A 17,463-nucleotide genomic window follows, 5' to 3' on the forward strand; every position below is an offset into this window, starting at 1 on the left:
CATGTAAATAAGACCGCCCACAAAACGGCGCATCCTGAAGCGACTGTCAGAGAGCGGCTTGAAAATGATCTGTAAAACATCATCTATGCAACATTTTGACCAAAGAACCACCATTACATGTTATGTACATTACCGTTCAAAAGTTTGGGGTCACCCAAACAATTTTGTGGAATAGCCTTCATTTCTAAGAACAAGAATAGACTGTCGAGTTTAAGATGAAAGTTCGCTTTTTCTGGCCATTTTGAGCGTTTAATTGACCCCACAAATGTGATGCTCCAGAAACTCAATCTGCTCAAAGGAAGGTCAGTTTTGTAGCTTCTGTAACGAGCTAAACTGTTTTCAGATGTGTGAACATGATTGCACAAGGGTTTTCTAATCATCAATTAGCCTTCTGAGCCAATGAGCAAACACATTGTACCATTAGAACACTGGAGTGATAGTTGCTGGAAATGGGCCTCTATACACCTATGCAGATATTGCACCAAAAACCAGACTTTTGCAGCTAGAATAGTCATTTACCACATTAGCAATGTATAGAGTGTATTTCTTTAAAGTTAAGACTAGTTTAAAGTTATCTTCATTGAAAAGTACAGTGCTTTTCCTTCAAAAATAAGGACATTTCAATGTGACCCCAAACTTTTGAACGTTAGTGGAGACCACAAGGAAGTCTTTTACATTTAAAAATAAAATAAAATAATATGACTTCTTTAATGCGCCTTATATATGAAAACAGATCCAAAATATACCATTCATCGGCAGTGCGCCTTATAACCCGGTGCGCCCTATGGTCCGGAAAATACGGTACTTTATATTATGACCTGTTTAAACCCAGGGCATTAATTGAGATAGTGATAAGATAAATAAATATATACAAAATCATCTTTTATGGGCTACTTTCTACTGAGAAGTAGCTGTCCCCAATTGTGACCCCTCAATTTCAATTACGAAAATACCGCTTAAAATATTCTTTTGTTTCCATGGTGTGATTTAAAATATCTTTATAAGTTTTGAACAGAGGTTGAAAGACATAGATTTATTGTAGGTTTTTTGTTGTTGTTGTTTTTTTTTTAATTAAAAAACTCTGCTCAAAAAAATCATGTCCCTAGTTTTTATGTCACTAAAGTTTTAGAGGCGTGGCTGAGTCTAGATTTAGGCCACACCCCTACATTTTTGACCAGGAAGTGACATTGCATTTCTGCCCCTCATGGCTGCCTGGTGAGTCACTTCATTCTGTAGTTTTTAAATAAATGTGTTCCAAAGTCTGAAACCGTAACCCATTCTCTTCAATTGTGTAAACTTTTTCAGCTTTTAAGCAAACTATTATGTTTTTATGAGTGTACGACTCTTCAAATATGTGTTTGCTAGCCATGCGCTTATTAGCATTATTTACTTTGGGTCAAAATGATCTGGAATTGTCACACCCGAAACATGTGTGAGAGAGAGAGAATACAGAGAAAGAGGGAAGGCTGATCCAGTTAACACCAAGGATATTTGAAAAGAAATAAGGAAATAAGAATAGAAAGGAAGAAAGAAAGTTTGAAATCATCAACGATTTGGAGGTCACTGCAGGGCAAAGTGGACCAAATCTGAGTTTTTTTCTAAATCTGATTTTTTTACAGCCGACTGTTAAAATGATAAGTAACATGTGATCTTTATCAGACTCCAGTATAAACACGCACAGGCCTTAATGTGGCCTCAATGTATCTATCCCCAATGTGGCCCCAATGTGGCATCAATGTATCTATCCCCAATATGGCCCTAATGTGGCATCAATGTATCTATCCCCAATGTGGCCCCAATGTGGTCTCGATGTATCTATCCCCAATGTGGCCTCAATGTATCCCTAATGTATCCCCAATGTGGCCTCAATGTATCTATCCCCAATGTGGCCTCAATGTATCCCTAATGTATCCCCAATGTGGCCTCAATGTATCTATCCCCAATGTGGCCTCAATGTATCCCTAATGTATCCCCAATGTGGCCTCAATGTATCTATCCCCAATGTGGCCTCAATGTATCCCTAATGTATCCCCAATGTGGCCTCAATGTATCTATCCCCAATGTGGCCTCAATCTATATATCCTCAATGTATCCCCAATGTGGCCTCAATGTATCCCTAATGTATCCCCAATGTGGCCTCAATGTATCTATCCCCAATGTGGCCTCAATCTATATATCCTCAATGTGGCCCCAATGTGGCCTCAATGTATCCCTAATGTATCCCCAATGTGGCCTCAATGTATCTATCCCCAATGGGGCCTCAATCTATATATCCTCAATGTGGCCCCAATGTGGCCTCAATGTATCCCTAATGTATCCCCAATGTGGCCTCAATGTATCCCTAATGTATCCCCAATGTGGCCTCAATGTATCTATCCGCAAGGTGGCCTCAATGTGGCCTCAATGTATCCCTAATGTATCCCCAATGTGGCCTCAATCTATGTATCCCCAATGTGGCCCCAATGTGGCCTCGATGTATCTCTAATGTATCCCCAATGTGGCCTCAATCTATATATCCTCAATGTGGCCCCAATGTGGCCTCAATGTATCCCTAATGTATCCCCAATGTGGCCCCAATGTGGCCTCGATGTATCTCTAATGTATCCCCAATGTGGCCTACATGTATCTATCCCCAATGTGGCCCCAATGTGGCATCAATGTATCTATCCCCAATGTGGCCCCAATGTGGCCTCAATGTATCTATCCCCAATGTGGCCTCGATGTATCCCTAATGTATCCCCAATGTGGCCTCGATGTATCTATCCCCAATCTGGCCTCGATGTATCCCTAATGTATCCCCAATGTGGCCTCGATGTATCCCTAATGTATCCCCAATGTGGCCTCGATGTATCCCTAATGTATCCCCAATGTGGCCTCGATGTATCTATCCCCAATGTGGCCTCGATGTATCCCTAATGTATCCCCAATGTGGCCTCGATGTATCTATCCCCAATGTGGCCTCGATGTATCCCTAATGTATCCCCAATGTGGCCTCGATGTATCTATCCCCAATGTGGCCTCGATGTATCCCTAATGTATCCCCAATGTGGCCTCAATGTATCTATCCCCAATGTGGCCTCAATGTATCTATCCCCAATGTGGCCCCAATGTGGCCTCGATGTATCCCTAATGTATCCCCAATGTGGCCTCAATGTATCTATCCCCAATGTGGCCTCGATGTATCCCTAATGTATCCCCAATGTGGCCTCGATGTATCTATCCCCAATCTGGCCTCGATGTATCCCTAATGTATCCCCAATGTGGCCTCGATGTATCCCTAATGTATCCCCAATGTGGCCTCGATGTATCCCTAATGTATCCCCAATGTGGCCTCGATGTATCTATCCCCAATGTGGCCTCGATGTATCCCTAATGTATCCCCAATGTGGCCTCGATGTATCTATCCCCAATGTGGCCTCGATGTATCCCTAATGTATCCCCAATGTGGCCTCGATGTATCTATCCCCAATGTGGCCTCGATGTATCCCTAATGTATCCCCAATGTGGCCTCAATGTATCTATCCCCAATGTGGCCTCAATGTATCTATCCCCAATGTGGCCCCAATGTGGCCTCGATGTATCCCTAATGTATCCCCAATGTGGCCTCAATGTATCTATCCCCAATGTGGCCTCGATGTATCCCTAATGTATCCCCAATGTGGCCTCGATGTATCTATCCCCAATGTGGCCTCGATGTATCTATCCCCAATGTGGCCTCGATGTATCTATCCCCAATGTGGCCCCAATGTGGCCTCGATGTATCCCTAATGTATCCCCAATGTGGCCTCAATGTATCTATCCCCAATGTGGCCTCAATGTATCTATCCCCAATGTGGCCCCGATGTATCCCTAATGTATCCCCAATGTGGCCTCAATGTATCTATCCCCAATGTGGCCTCGATGTATCCCTAATGTATCCCCAATGTGGCCTCGATGTATCTATCCCCAATGTGGCCTCGATGTATCTATCCCCAATGTGGCCTCGATGTATCTATCCCCAATGTGGCCCCAATGTGGCCTCGATGTATCCCTAATGTATCCCCAATGTGGCCTCAATGTATCTATCCCCAATGTGGCCTCAATGTATCTATCCCCAATGTGGCCTCGATGTATCCCTAATGTATCCCCAATGTGGCCTCAATGTATCTATCCCCAATGTGGCCTCGATGTATCCCTAATGTATCCCCAATGTGGCCTCGATGTATCTATCCCCAATGTGGCCTCGATGTATCTATCCCCAATGTGGCCTCGATGTATCTATCCCCAATGTGGCCTCGATGTATCTATCCCCAATGTGGCGTCGATGTATCTATCCCCAATGTGGCCTCGATGTATCTATCCCCAATGTGGCCTCGATGTATCTATCCCCAATGTGGCCTCGATGTATCTATCCCCAATGTGGCCCCAACGTGGCCTCGATGTATCCCTAATGCATCCCCAATGTGGCCTCAATGTATCTATCCCCAATGTGGCCTCGATGTATCCCTAATGCATCCCCAATGTGGCCTCAATGTATCTATCCCCAATGTGGCCTCGATGTATCCCTAATGTATCCCCAATGTGGCCTCGATGTATCTATCCCCAATGTGGCCTCGATGTATCTATCCCCAACGTGGCCTCGATGTATCTATCCCCAATGTGGCCCCAATGTGGCCTCGATGTATCCCTAATGTATCCCCAATGTGGCCTCAATGTATCTATCCCCAATGTGGCCTCAATGTATCTATCCCCAATGTGGCCTCGATGTATCCCTAATGTATCCCCAATGTGGCCTCAATGTATCTATCCCCAATGTGGCCTCGATGTATCCCTAATGTATCCCCAATGTGGCCTCGATGTATCTATCCCCAATGTGGCCTCGATGTATCCCTAATGTATCCCCAATGTGGCCTCGATGTATCCCTAATGTATCCCCAATGTGGCCTCGATGTATCTATCCCCAATGTGGCGTCGATGTATCTATCCCCAATGTGGCCTCGATGTATCTATCCCCAATGTGGCCTCGATGTATCTATCCCCAATGTGGCCCCAATGTGGCCTCGATGTATCCCTAATGTATCCCCAATGTGGCCTCAATGTATCTATCCCCAATGTGGCCTCAATGTATCTATCCCCAATGTGGCCTCGATGTATCCCTAATGTATCCCCAATGTGGCCTCAATGTATCTATCCCCAATGTGGCCTCGATGTATCCCTAATGTATCCCCAATGTGGCCTCGATGTATCTATCCCCAATGTGGCCTCGATGTATCTATCCCCAATGTGGCCTCGATGTATCTATCCCCAATGTGGCCCCAATGTGGCCTCGATGTATCCCTAATGTATCCCCAATGTGGCCTCAATGTATCTATCCCCAATGTGGCCTCGATGTATCCCTAATGTATCCCCAATGTGGCCTCGATGTATCTATCCCCAATGTGGCCTCGATGTATCTATCCCCAATGTGGCCCCAATGTGGCCTCGATGTATCCCTAATGTATCCCCAATGTGGCCTCAATGTATCTATCCCCAATGTGGCCTCGATGTATCCCTAATGTATCCCCAATGTGGCCTCGATGTATCTATCCCCAATGTGGCCTCGATGTATCTATCCCCAATGTGGCCTCGATGTATCTATCCCCAATGTGGCCTCGATGTATCTATCCCCAATGTGGCCTCGATGTATCTATCCCCAATGTGGCCTCAATGTATCCCTACTGTCAGGGTTGTCCCTGACAGTTTGGTCAAGTTTTAGTTTTCCTCTGCGTTTGTCTTGGTTTCCTGTTCTTAGTTTCCTGTCAGTGCTTTTATTTTGTCTTCATTTCCTGATTGTCTCCCTGAGTGCTTTGTCCCCTCAGCTGTGGCTGATTGGCACGTGGCCACACCTGGTGCCAGTCAGCCAGCTGCCTACTTAAACCTGTCCTGCCCTCCAGTCACTGCTGGATTATTGTAGTGTCTACTGGGCAATGTCACTTCTACCTGTAGCTTCTACCTGTCACTATTTGTCGTTGTAGCTCTGTCTACTTTTGTCCACTCCGCTCTAGTCATAGTTCCTTCGTGTCACAGTAAGTGTTTTTGTTTCTTGTCCACAGTTAGCCTTTGTGCTATTTTAGTTCATAGTAGTGATGGGTCGATGAGGCCTCATGAAGCGTTTCGACACATTGCAAAACTGTATTGATACTGTGTCGATACTGTGTCACTAAATACTGACATCTGCTGGACATTAAAAATCCCTACAGGCAACCTATGGACCGACTCAACTGACACTGATTTTATGACCTAGTATATACAATAATATAAACCAAGTCATTGTATTTCATTTAGGATTATTTCATATCTTCATTTAAATAAAAATATATTTTTATCTTTTTTAGATACAGTCAATAAATAATGTGAACATGTATCGTGACTAGGATGGTAGAAGGTGGGGATTGAACCCCAGTAACCAGCAACCCTCCGATTGCTGGCACGGCCACTCTACCGACTTCGCCACGCCGTCATTCCTGTAACTTTCTCTAATAACAGTAGTGATGGGTCCCGCAACACAGATGCATCGGCGCATGCGTCGAGCAGCTCATAGAGCGAAACCCTGTGTCGGTGCGCGTACCGCTTTTAGAAAGTCACGTGACCGATCATGAGCTGCTTTGGTCACGTGACCGATCATGAGCTGCTTTGGTCACGTGACCAAAAAGGTTAACCAACGAACGAGATTTCTCTACAGAATTTCCTCTCTGGTCAACAAAAGCACCTTGAGGATTCTGGCGGGAACTCTCGTTCAACCCTTTTTCGATTACGCATGCACTTCCTGGTACCCTAGCACCTCCAAAACCCTCAAATCTAAACTCCAAACATCTCAGAACAAGCTAGTCAGGTTACTTCTAGACCTCCACCCCAGATCCCACCTCACTCCTACCCACTTCTCTAAAGTGGGCTGGCTCAAGGTGGAGGACAGAGTTAAACAACTTGCACTGAGCCTAGTCTATAAAATCCGCTACACCTCCCTGATACCGAAGTACATGTCAAACTACTTCCTTAACGTAAATGACCGCCATAACCACAACACCAGGGGGTGCTCCACTAACCACGTTAAACCCAGATTCCGAACTAACAAAGGTCTTAACTCATTCTCTTTCTATGCCACATCAATGTGGAATGCGCTCCCAACAGGTATAAAAGAAAGGGCATCTCTATCCTCCTTCAAAACCGCTATAAAAGTTCACCTCCAGGCAGCTTCAACCCTAAACTAACACCCTCCCCGGATTGCTAATAATCAAATGTAAACAATCAAATGCAGATTCTTTTTCTTATGCCTTCTGATCTCTCTCTCTCTCTCTCTCTCTCTCTCTCTCTCTCTCTATGTCCACTACTTGATGTCCATATCCCCACCCCCCCACCCCACCCCCCTCCACACTCCTGATTGTAAATAATGTAAATAATTCAATGTGATTATCTTGTGTGATGACTGTATTATGATGATAGTATATATGATAGTATATATCTGTATCATGAATCAATTTAAGTGGACCCCGACTTAAACAAGTTGAAAAACTTATTCGGGTGTTACCATTTAGTGGTCAATTGTACGGAATATGTACTTCACTGTGCAACCTACTAATAAAAGTCTCAATCAATCAATCAATCAAAAACCGATCATGAGCTGCTTTGGTCACGTGACCGATACGCGAACTGTATCGCACTGATGCCTCCTCTGTGCCCTGTGAGCCACGTTCCCTCGAAGGTGCGCGCCTGCGCAATTGTGCACTGCTCAAGCGTCCTCTGCGCACAGCAAATATATGCCGCGCACCAAATCAAACCCATCTGAATTCTAAACAAATTAAACACATTTATTCTGTGTAATATTGAAATGCAACTTTGAGTGACAGTGCCAACAAGCGGCCCTAACGGTGTTCGTCAACAACGAAGCGTTTAAGGCCACACAAAAAGTCGGACAACTCAAACACCACACAAAGTTACACTATGACTCCTCAGTCATACGTGTGCTTATTTTTCTGTCATTTATTATTAATATTAATTTATTGATATTAATCATGGAATGCTGTTAGTCAATAAATAATGTGAACATGTATCAGAACAGTGGTTCTCAACCTTTTTTCAGTGATGTACCCCCTGTGAACATTTTTTTAATTCAATCACCCCCTAATCAGAGCTAAGCATTTTTGGTTGAAAAAAAGAGATAAAGAAGTAAAATACAGCACTATGTCATCAGTTTCTGATTTAGTAAATTGTATAACAGTGCAAAATATTGCTCATTTGTAGTGGTCTTTCTTGAACTATTTGGAAAAATATATATAAAAATAACTAAAAACTTGTTAAAAAATAAACAAGTGATTCAATTATAAATAAAGATTTCTACACATAGAAGTAATCATCAACTTAAAGTGCCCTCTTTGGGGATTGTAATAGAGATCCAACTGGATTCATGAACTTAATTCTAAACATTTCTTCACAAAAAAATAAATCTTTAACATCAATGGGACATGTCCACAAAATTTTTTAGCTGTCAACACTGAATATTGCATTGTTGCATTGTAATGAATGGAATAGCCTTCTTGATTTGATGTTCAGTTTATGAACTTACATTCATATTTTGTTGAAGTATTATTCAATAAATATATTTATAAAGGATTTTTGAATTGTTGCTATTTTTAGAATATTTTAAAAGATTAAGATTAAGATTAAAATACCAATGATTGTCACACACACACTAGATGTGGTGAAATTTGTCCTCTGCGTTTGTCCCATCCCCTTGGGGAGCAGTGGGCAGCAGCGGCGCCGCGCCCGGGAATCATTTTGTTGCTGAGTGCCAAGCAGGGAGGTTATGGGTCCCATTTTTATAGTCTTTGGTATGACTCGGCTGGGATTTGAACTCCAACCTACCGAAAAAATCTCACGTACCCCTTGGCATACCTTCAAGTACCCCCAGGGGTACGCGTACCCCCATTTGAGAACCACTGTATCAGAACATGGAAATCTAAGAGAATGTGTTGTAAATGATGATGCTTGTGGACTGGGATTTTTTTTTTTTTTTACATATTTTTATTAAAAAAAAACAGTTTTTCCAAAGTATTAAATTTTAAACGATTTCCCTTTTTGGTTATAATTTCTCCGGCTGTAGAAAATACCCGCTCACAGGGCACAGAGGAGGCGGGAGTGCAGAGGAAATGAAGTGATAGCTGGAAGAGGTTTGGGAAGGTGGTTTTCTGTTGGTCCCAGTATTTTAATGGGTCCTGGGACCTAGCTACATTTCCCTCTGCCAGGTACCGTTGGACCTCTTGTATGGCATCTACAGTAGTTTTTTGTCTGCCTTCCCACTTCCATATCCAGATGTTTCCAAAGGTTATCTTAAAAACAAAAAATATGCATTTTATTACATGATTTCAAACAACAACAAACAAATAATGCTGAATAAATGCCTGAAGTGGGTGCAGACAGCTGTTCTGCAGATGGTCCTGGCAGGGGCTCATTTGTGTGTCCCATGACAGACGCACATTCGGAGCGTAGGCGAACGATGGCGTCATTTAATTTAAAAGAACTGCGGAACCCGAGTGATTTATATCTGGGGTCAAGAAGTGTTGCTAGGGTCAACACACTTAATGACTCCAGATTGGAAGCAGTGTCTGTGACTCGACGCTTCAAATTTTCATGGAGGTGTTTGGCTGCCTGTGTTTGCAAGGTTCAAGCACTATGCTCTAGTGCAAGGTAGAGCATTTTCATCATCGGGATGACCTTTGACCCTGACACTCGCCTCTCCTCAGACAACTCCACTGTGGCTTGATGGAAAGGAGCAAGCACAATAAGTGTTTCTCCTACGATGTTAAACTCATCAGCTGTAAGTGGAGTCAAATCTGTTTTTAGAGAGGCCAGAGATACCCACACTGACTCCTTCTCATCATGTAGCCTTGACAGCATTTCATATGTGCTGTTCCAGCGTGTTGCCACCTCATTGATGAGTTTCAGGGTTGGCCGTCCCATCTGTTGCTGCACTTGAGCAAGCTTCTCCTTAGCTGTAGTGCTCGATCTGAAGTATGTGACAATGTGCCTAACTTTGTGTCTGATGGATGCAAGTGTGGGGATCTGGTCACATGATTTTCTAACTAATAAATTAAGACTATGTGCTATGCAAATTGAGTGTCGAATTTGGAGCTGTCTAGTGGATGCAATCATGTTTGGTGCTGCGTCGGTCACAAAACACTTTACTTTATTAGTTATGGCCCAGTCTGCCATCATGTCCCTTTTGACCTGGGCCAAATTGTCAGCAGTGTGACTTTGTGGAAAGTATTGCACACCCAACACAGATGTACACAACTGCAAAGGATCATTTATGTAGTGACAGGTAAGAGCCAAGTAAGCCTCCATGTTTACAGATGTCCACATGTCAGCTGTTATACTCACTGCCACAGCTTGCTGTACTTCCAATTTCACTCGTTCCCGTTCCTCCTCATATTTTGTCACCAGCATTTTTTTGATGGTCTGAAAATAACACCAAGTCAAACCAAAAGCAACTCAACGTATTCAATTTAAATATTAAATAAATTGGATGTATCAACTACAACTTTAGATCATTTCCACACAAACCTTTCTGGTAGGCAAAACATATGATGGCTCAAGGACCTGCACCAGTTCCCTGAACCCTTCACTCTCCACAATGCTGAGGGGCTGGCAGTCCTTCACAATGAAGTTCAGCAGAGCCTCATCCAGCATCTGCTTCCTGGTAGCTTGATGGTTAAAAATGAGATAAAGAAGAAGGGAATTAATTCTCAAAAAATAAACTGAGTAAGTTGTAGAATGGCTGTATACCTGAGTTTATCCTGGGTGTCTCTGGAACTTCATTTTCATGCCTGGCCCTATAATGCCTCAGCATTGAGGAGGTGGATTTGTTGATGTACGACAATTCTGTCGAACAAATGCGACATTTAACCTGCAGAAAATATGAATAGTAAACTAAGAATCATTTTGAAGAGATTTTGAATTCTAATAGATCAAGTGGAAACTTTGAGAGAAGAGGATGAAACGAGAAGGAAATGAACACCAATACCTTATTATCCGGTATTTGATCAAAATAGTCCCACACGGCGGAATTTTTTCTTTTTCCCTGAGGCTGCTCCATGATCGACGACGATAAATGATAAATGGCCAACAAGAGAAGTGCGCCGATTCTGTTGCCAGGTGCATCTCGTTGACAGATGCGCCGCTTCCTTATAAACACAGTTTGGCGCGCACGCGTCAGTGCGATACAGTTCGCGTATCGGTCACGTGTCCGGAACAGCTCATGAGCAGTCACGTGACAAGAACAGTTCATGAGCGGTCACGTGACCAAAACAGCTCGTGTTCGGTCACGTGACTTTCTAAAAGCGATACGCGCACCGACACAGGGTATCGCTCTATGAGCTCGACGCATGCGCCGATGCATCTGTGTTGCCGGACCCATCACTACTTTGTGCTGTTTTAGTTCATAGCCTAGTTTGTTCTCCGCCTTGTGCGCGCCTTTTGTTTGTACCCTTTTGTTTGTTTTTTGCCATAGTATCTTAATTAAATCATGTTTTCCTGTTCAATGCCTGCCATCATCTCTGCATCTTGGGGTTCGGCACCTACAAACTCTGACATAATCCAGCCAAATTCGAACCTCGCAGAGATGTCCATGGCGGAGAGGCTTAACAAAGATTTGGAATTAATGGCTAATTTGAAGAGAACTTCGGCCGCTTTTCAAGCCCTCTCCCACCCATCCCTGTCGTCTGTGGGCCTATCTGGGGACGTCTGGGATCCGTCCCTTGGGGGAGGGGGGGGGCTATGAGTAGCTGTGCAGCTGGGGAGGCACAGCTACTCCTCACCCCAGTGGGTCTGCAAGAGATGGCGCCATCATCTCCAAGGGGTCTGCAACAGACGGCGCCATCCTCTCCGGTGGGCCAGCAGGGGTCTCCACCATCCTCTCCGTTGGACCAGCAGGGGTCTCCACCATCCTCTCCAGTGGACCAGCAGGGGTCTCCACCACCCTCTCCGGTGGACCAGCAGGGGTCTCCACCACCCTCTCCGGTGGACCAGCAGCAGAGGGCGCCACCACCATGCACTCCGGTGGGCCAGCAGCAGAGGGTGCCACCACCATGCACTCCGGTGGGCCAGCAGCAGAGGGCGCCACCACCATGCATTCCGGTGGGCCAGCAGCAGAGGGCGCCACCACCATGCACTCCGGTGGGCCAGCAGCAGAGGGCGCCACCACCATGCACTCCGATGGGCCAGCAGCAGAGGGCGCCACCACCATGCACTCCGGTGGGCCAGCAGCAGAGGGCGCCACCACCATGCACTCCGGTGGGCCAGCAGCAGAGGGCGCCACCACCATGCACTCCGGTGGGCCAGCAGCAGAGGGCGCCACCACCATGCACTCCGGTGGGCCAGCAGAGGGCGCCGCCACCATCGTCTCCGGTGGGTCCTCCCACGCCGGCGGTCGAGCCGCCTCGCCAATTGCGGCGGCGTTCAACACGCCGTCGCCACCTGACTCTTCCCCGCTGGTTGCGGGGACTCTTGGCCTGGCGGCCCACCTCCTTGTCCTCCCTCCACCCTCCCTTGACTTTGGACTGTTTTTTTTTTGGGGTGGGGAGGATTTTTTGATACGTCTGGTATCCGTTATGGGAAGGGGGGCTACTGTCAGGGTTGTCCGTGACAGTTTGGTCAAGTTTTAGTTTTCCTCTGCGTTTGTCTTGGTTTCCTGTTCTTAGTTTCCTGTCAGTGCTTTTATTTTGTCTTCATTTCCTGATTGTCTCCCTGAGTGCTTTGTCCCCTCAGCTGTGGCTGATTGGCATGTGGCCACACCTGGTGCCAGTCAGCCAGCTGCCTATTTTAACCTGTCCTGCCCTCCAGTCACTGCTGTATTATTGTAGTGTCTACTGGTCAATGTCATTTATACTTGTTGTTGTAGCTCTGTCTACTTCTGTCCACTCTGTTCCTATCATAGTTCATCCTGCTCGTTTCTTGCCACGTGAGTTTTGTTTATTTGTGTCACAGTAAGTGTTTTTGTTTCTTGTCCACAGTTAGCCTTTGTGCTATTTTAGTTCATAGCCTAGTTTGTTCTCCGCCTTGTGCGCGCCTTTTGTTTGTTCCCTTTTGTTTGTTTTTTGCCAAAGTATTTAATTAAATCATGTTTTCTCGCACTATGCCTGCCATCATCTCTGCATCTTGGGGTTCGTCACCAACAAACTCTGACACCTAATGTATCCCCAATGTGGCTTCAATGTATCTATCCCCAATGTATCCCCAATGTGGCTTCAATGTATCTATCCCCAATGTATCCCCAATGTAGCCTCAATGTATCCCTAATGTATCCCCAATGTGGCCTCAATGTATCTATCCCCAATGTGGCTTCAATGTATCTATCCCCAATGTGGCCTCAATGTATCCCCAATGTGGCCTCAATGTATCTATCCCCAATATGGCCCCAATGTGGCCTCAATGTGGCCTCAATGTATCTATCCCCAATGTGGCCTCAATGTATCTATCCCCAATTTGGCCCCAATGTGGCCTCGATGTATCCCTAATGTATCCCCAATGTGGCCTAATGTATCTATCCCCAATATGGCCTCAATGTATCTATCCCCAATGTGGCCTAATGTATCTATCCCCAACATGGCCTCAATGTATCCCTAATGTATCCCCAATGTGGCCTCAATGTGGCTTCAATGTATCTATCCCCAATGTGGCCTCAATGTATCTATCCCCAATGTGGCCCCAATGTGGCCTCAATGTATCTATCCCCAATGTGGCCCCAATGTGGCCTCGATGTGAAGTGAAGTGAATTATATTTATATGGCGCTTTTTCTCAAGTGACTCAAAGCGCCTTACATTGTGAAACCCAATATCTAAGTTACATTTTCAAACCAGTGTGGGTGGCACTGGGAGCAGGTGGGTAAAGTGTCTTGCACAAGGACACAACGACAGCGACTAGGATGGCGGAAGCGGGGATCGAACCTGGAACCCTCAAGTTGCTGGCATGGCCGCTTTACCAACTGAGCTATACCCAATGCATCCCCAATGTGGCCTCAATCTATCTATCCCTAGTGCATCCCCAATGTGTGGCCCCAATGTGGCCTCGATGTATCCCTAATGTATCCCCAATGTGGCCTCAATCTATCTATCCCCAATGTGGCCTCAATGTATCTATCCCAATGTGGCCTCAATGTATCTATCCCCAATGTGGCCTCAATCTATCTCAATCAATCAATCAATCAATGTTTATTTATATAGCCCTAAATCACAAGTGTCTCAAAGGGCTGTACAAGCCACAACGACATCCTCGGTACAGAGCCCACATACGGGCAAGGAAAAACTCACCCCAGTGGGACGTCGGTGAATGACTATGAGAAACCTTGGAGAGGACCGCATATGTGGGTAACCCCCCCCCCCCTCTAGGGGAGACCGAAAGCAACGGATGTCGAGTGGGTCTGACATAACATTGTGACCCCAATGTGGCCTCAATGTATCTATCCCCAATGTGGCCTCAATGTATCTATCCCCAATGTGGCCTCAATGTATCTATCCCCAATGTGGCCTCAATCTATCTATCCCCAATGTGGCCTCAATGTATCTATCCCCAATGTGGCCTCAATGTATCTATCCCCAATGTGGCCTCAATGTATCTATCCCAATGTGGCCTCAATCTATCTATCCCCAATGTGGCCTCAATGTATCTATCCCAATGTGGCCTCAATCTATCTATCCCCAATGTGGCCTCAATGTATCTATCCCCAATGTGGCCTCAATCTATCTATCCCCAATGTGGCCCCAATGTGGCCTCGATGTATCCCTAATGTATCCCCAATGTGGCCTCAATCTATCTATCCCCAATGTGGCCTCAATCTATCTATCCCCAATGTGGCCTCAATGTATCTATCCCCAATGTGGCCTCAATGTGGCCCTCGATGTATCCTAATGCATCCCCAATGTGGCCCCAATGTGGCCTCGATGTATCCCTAATGCATCCCCAATGTGTGGCCCCAATGTGGCCTCGATGTGGCCTCGATGTATCCCTAGTGCATCCCAATGTGGCCCCAATGTGGCCTCGATGTATCCCTAATGCATCCCAATGTGTGGCCCCAATGTGGCCTCGATGTGGCCTCGATGTATCCCTAATGCATCCCCAATGTGGCCCCAATGTGGCCTCGATGTATCCCTAATGCATCCCCAATGTGGCCTCAATCTATCTATCCCCAATGTGGCCTCAATGTATCTATCCCCAATGTGGCCCCAATGTGGCCTCGATGTATCTATCCCCAATGTGGCCTCAATGTATCTATCCCCAATGTGGCCTCAATCTATCTATCCCCAATGTGGCCTCAATGTATCTATCCCCAATGTGGCCTCAATCTATCTATCCCCAATGTGGCCTCAATGTATCTATCCCCAATGTGGCCTCATCTATCTATCCCCAATGTGGCCCCAATGTGGCCTCGATGTATCCCTAATGTATCCCCAATGTGGCCTCAATCTATCTATCCCCAATGTGGCCTCAATCTATCTATCCCCAATGTGGCCTCAATGTATCTATCCCCATGTGGCCTCAATGTGGCCTCGATGTATCCCTAATGCATCCCCAATGTGGCCCCAATGTGGCCTCGATGTATCCCTAATGCATCCCCAATGTGTGGCCCCAATGTGGCCTCGATGTGGCCTCGATGTATCCCTAGTGCATCCCCAATGTGGCCCCAATGTGGCCTCGATGTATCCCTAATGCATCCCAATGTGTGGCCCCAATGTGGCCTCGATGTGGCCTCGATGTATCCCTAATGCATCCCCAATGTGGCCCCAATGTGGCCTCGATGTATCCCTAATGCATCCCCAATGTGGCCTCAATCTATCTATCCCCAATGTGGCCTCAATGTATCTATCCCCAATGTGGCCCCAATGTGGCCTCGATGTATCTATCCCCAATGTGGCCTCAATGTATCTATCCCCAATGTGGCCTCAATCTATCTATCCCCAATGTGGCCTCAATGTATCTATCCCCAATGTGGCCTCAATCTATCTATCCCCAATGTGGCCTCAATGTATCTATCCCCAATGTGGCCTCAATCTATCTATCCCCAATGTGGCCCCAATGTGGCCTCGATGTATCCCTAATGTATCCCCAATGTGGCCTCAATCTATCTATCCCCAATGTGGCCTCAATCTATCTATCCCCAATGTGGCCTCAATGTATCTATCCCCAATGTGGCCTCAATGTGGCCTCGATGTATCCCTAATGCATCCCCAATGTGGCCCCAATGTGGCCTCGATGTATCCCTAATGCATCCCCAATGTGTGGCCCCAATGTGGCCTCGATGTGGCCTCGATGTATCCCTAGTGCATCCCCAATGTGGCCCCAATGTGGCCTCGATGTATCCCTAATGCATCCCCAATGTGTGGCCCCAATGTGGCCTCGATGTGGCCTCGATGTATCCCTAATGCATCCCCAATGTGGCCCCAATGTGGCCTCGATGTATCCCTAATGCATCCCCAATGTGGCCTCAATCTATCTATCCCCAATGTGGCCTCGATGTGGCCTTGATGTATCCCTAATGTATCCCCAATGTGGCCTCAATCTATCTATCCCCAATGTGGCCTTGATGTATCCCTAATGCATCCCCAATGTGTGGCCCCAATGTGGCCCCAATGTGGCCCCAATGTGGCCCCAATGTGGCCTCGATGTATCCCTAATGCATCCCCAATGTGTGGCCCCAATGTGGCCTCGATGTCACTTACATGCGCAGTTGGATAAAGTGAAAACAAAGGAAGTTGACTGGATTTCGTAAATGAGCAAGAAAGTCACTACTGCAGGAGAAAACATGGACGCCACAGATCAGCGTGTGAGTGTGTTTGTGATGTGGCTGTAGTGTAGAGACTGCAATCAGATGATGGAAAACAACTGAAGGAGGAGAAGATAAATAATTGAAAAAAGGAAAGTGATGGTGCTGCACACACGAATGCCGCACCTCGACCAAAGATGACGTAAAAGTCGCAAACAGGTTGCATTCCAAACGGATTTGGACTACCTCCTGATGTGGCCCAATATCATATGAAAATATTACATTTGAATTGCTTTGGAGCGTTTAGACTGTTTACCTTTTTTAAACTGATATTAACAAATTTCTCCAAAAATAAAGGATTTTAATGTCCACAAAATATAAATGTTTGTAATATTTCCAACATCAAGCATGTTAAAAGTTAATATCAAGCACTAATGTTGAGGTGATATGATACAACCTTGCAGACAAAATAGTGGTCACAACTGAAACATGTGCAGTCACTACTGAAACACTCTCTGTTTACAAAGTAAAGGAAGTATATTGAGTTATCAACTAAAATATTATATTGATTGGTTACATTTATGTTTAACTTCATAAATCATTAACTCTGATCAGTGTTATGCATTTTAGAAAGAAAGAGTGCATATAAATGTTGAAGAATTTCATATATTGAAACAATTACATTTGTAAAAAT

General features: G+C 45.5%; 2 protein-coding genes across 2 annotated transcripts in view; one reads left to right on the forward strand and one right to left on the reverse strand.

Moving 5' to 3' along the window:
- Window positions 1-1,162: 1,162 nt before the first annotated feature.
- The window catches only part of rsph3 (radial spoke head 3), a 33,872-nt gene continuing 17,571 nt past the window's right edge, over window positions 1,163-17,463 (forward strand). The window contains exon 1 of the mRNA XM_062033906.1: window positions 1,163-1,215. Within this exon, the coding sequence (XP_061889890.1) occupies window positions 1,205-1,215 (11 nt within the window). The 5' untranslated portion in view covers window positions 1,163-1,204. The remainder of the gene's footprint in view (window positions 1,216-17,463) is intronic.
- On the reverse strand, window positions 9,676-11,209 carry LOC133640950 (E3 SUMO-protein ligase ZBED1-like). Its single transcript, XM_062034676.1, has 4 exons — window positions 11,036-11,209; window positions 10,798-10,918; window positions 10,576-10,715; window positions 9,676-10,470 (listed from the first exon to the last, which is right to left on the reverse strand). Exons 1-4 carry the CDS (start codon window positions 11,105-11,107, stop codon window positions 9,676-9,678), a joined length of 1,128 nt encoding a protein of 375 aa, XP_061890660.1. The 5' UTR covers window positions 11,108-11,209.

Source organism: Entelurus aequoreus, linkage group LG23 (assembly GCF_033978785.1).
Source record: "Entelurus aequoreus isolate RoL-2023_Sb linkage group LG23, RoL_Eaeq_v1.1, whole genome shotgun sequence".
Lineage (NCBI taxonomy): Eukaryota > Metazoa > Chordata > Actinopteri > Syngnathiformes > Syngnathidae > Entelurus > Entelurus aequoreus.

Coding starts and splice junctions, on each gene's coding strand:
- LOC133640950 (XM_062034676.1), bottom strand. CDS start 11,107: ATGGAGCAGCCTCAGGGAAAAAGAAAAAATTCCGCCGTGTGGGACTAT. Junction 10,919..11,035: donor ATCAAATACCGGATAATAAG/GTATTGGTGTTC, acceptor TATTTTCTGCAG/GTTAAATGTCGCATTTGTTC. Junction 10,471..10,575: donor ATGTTTTGCCTACCAGAAAG/GTTTGTGTGGAA, acceptor TGTTATTTTCAG/ACCATCAAAAAAATGCTGGT.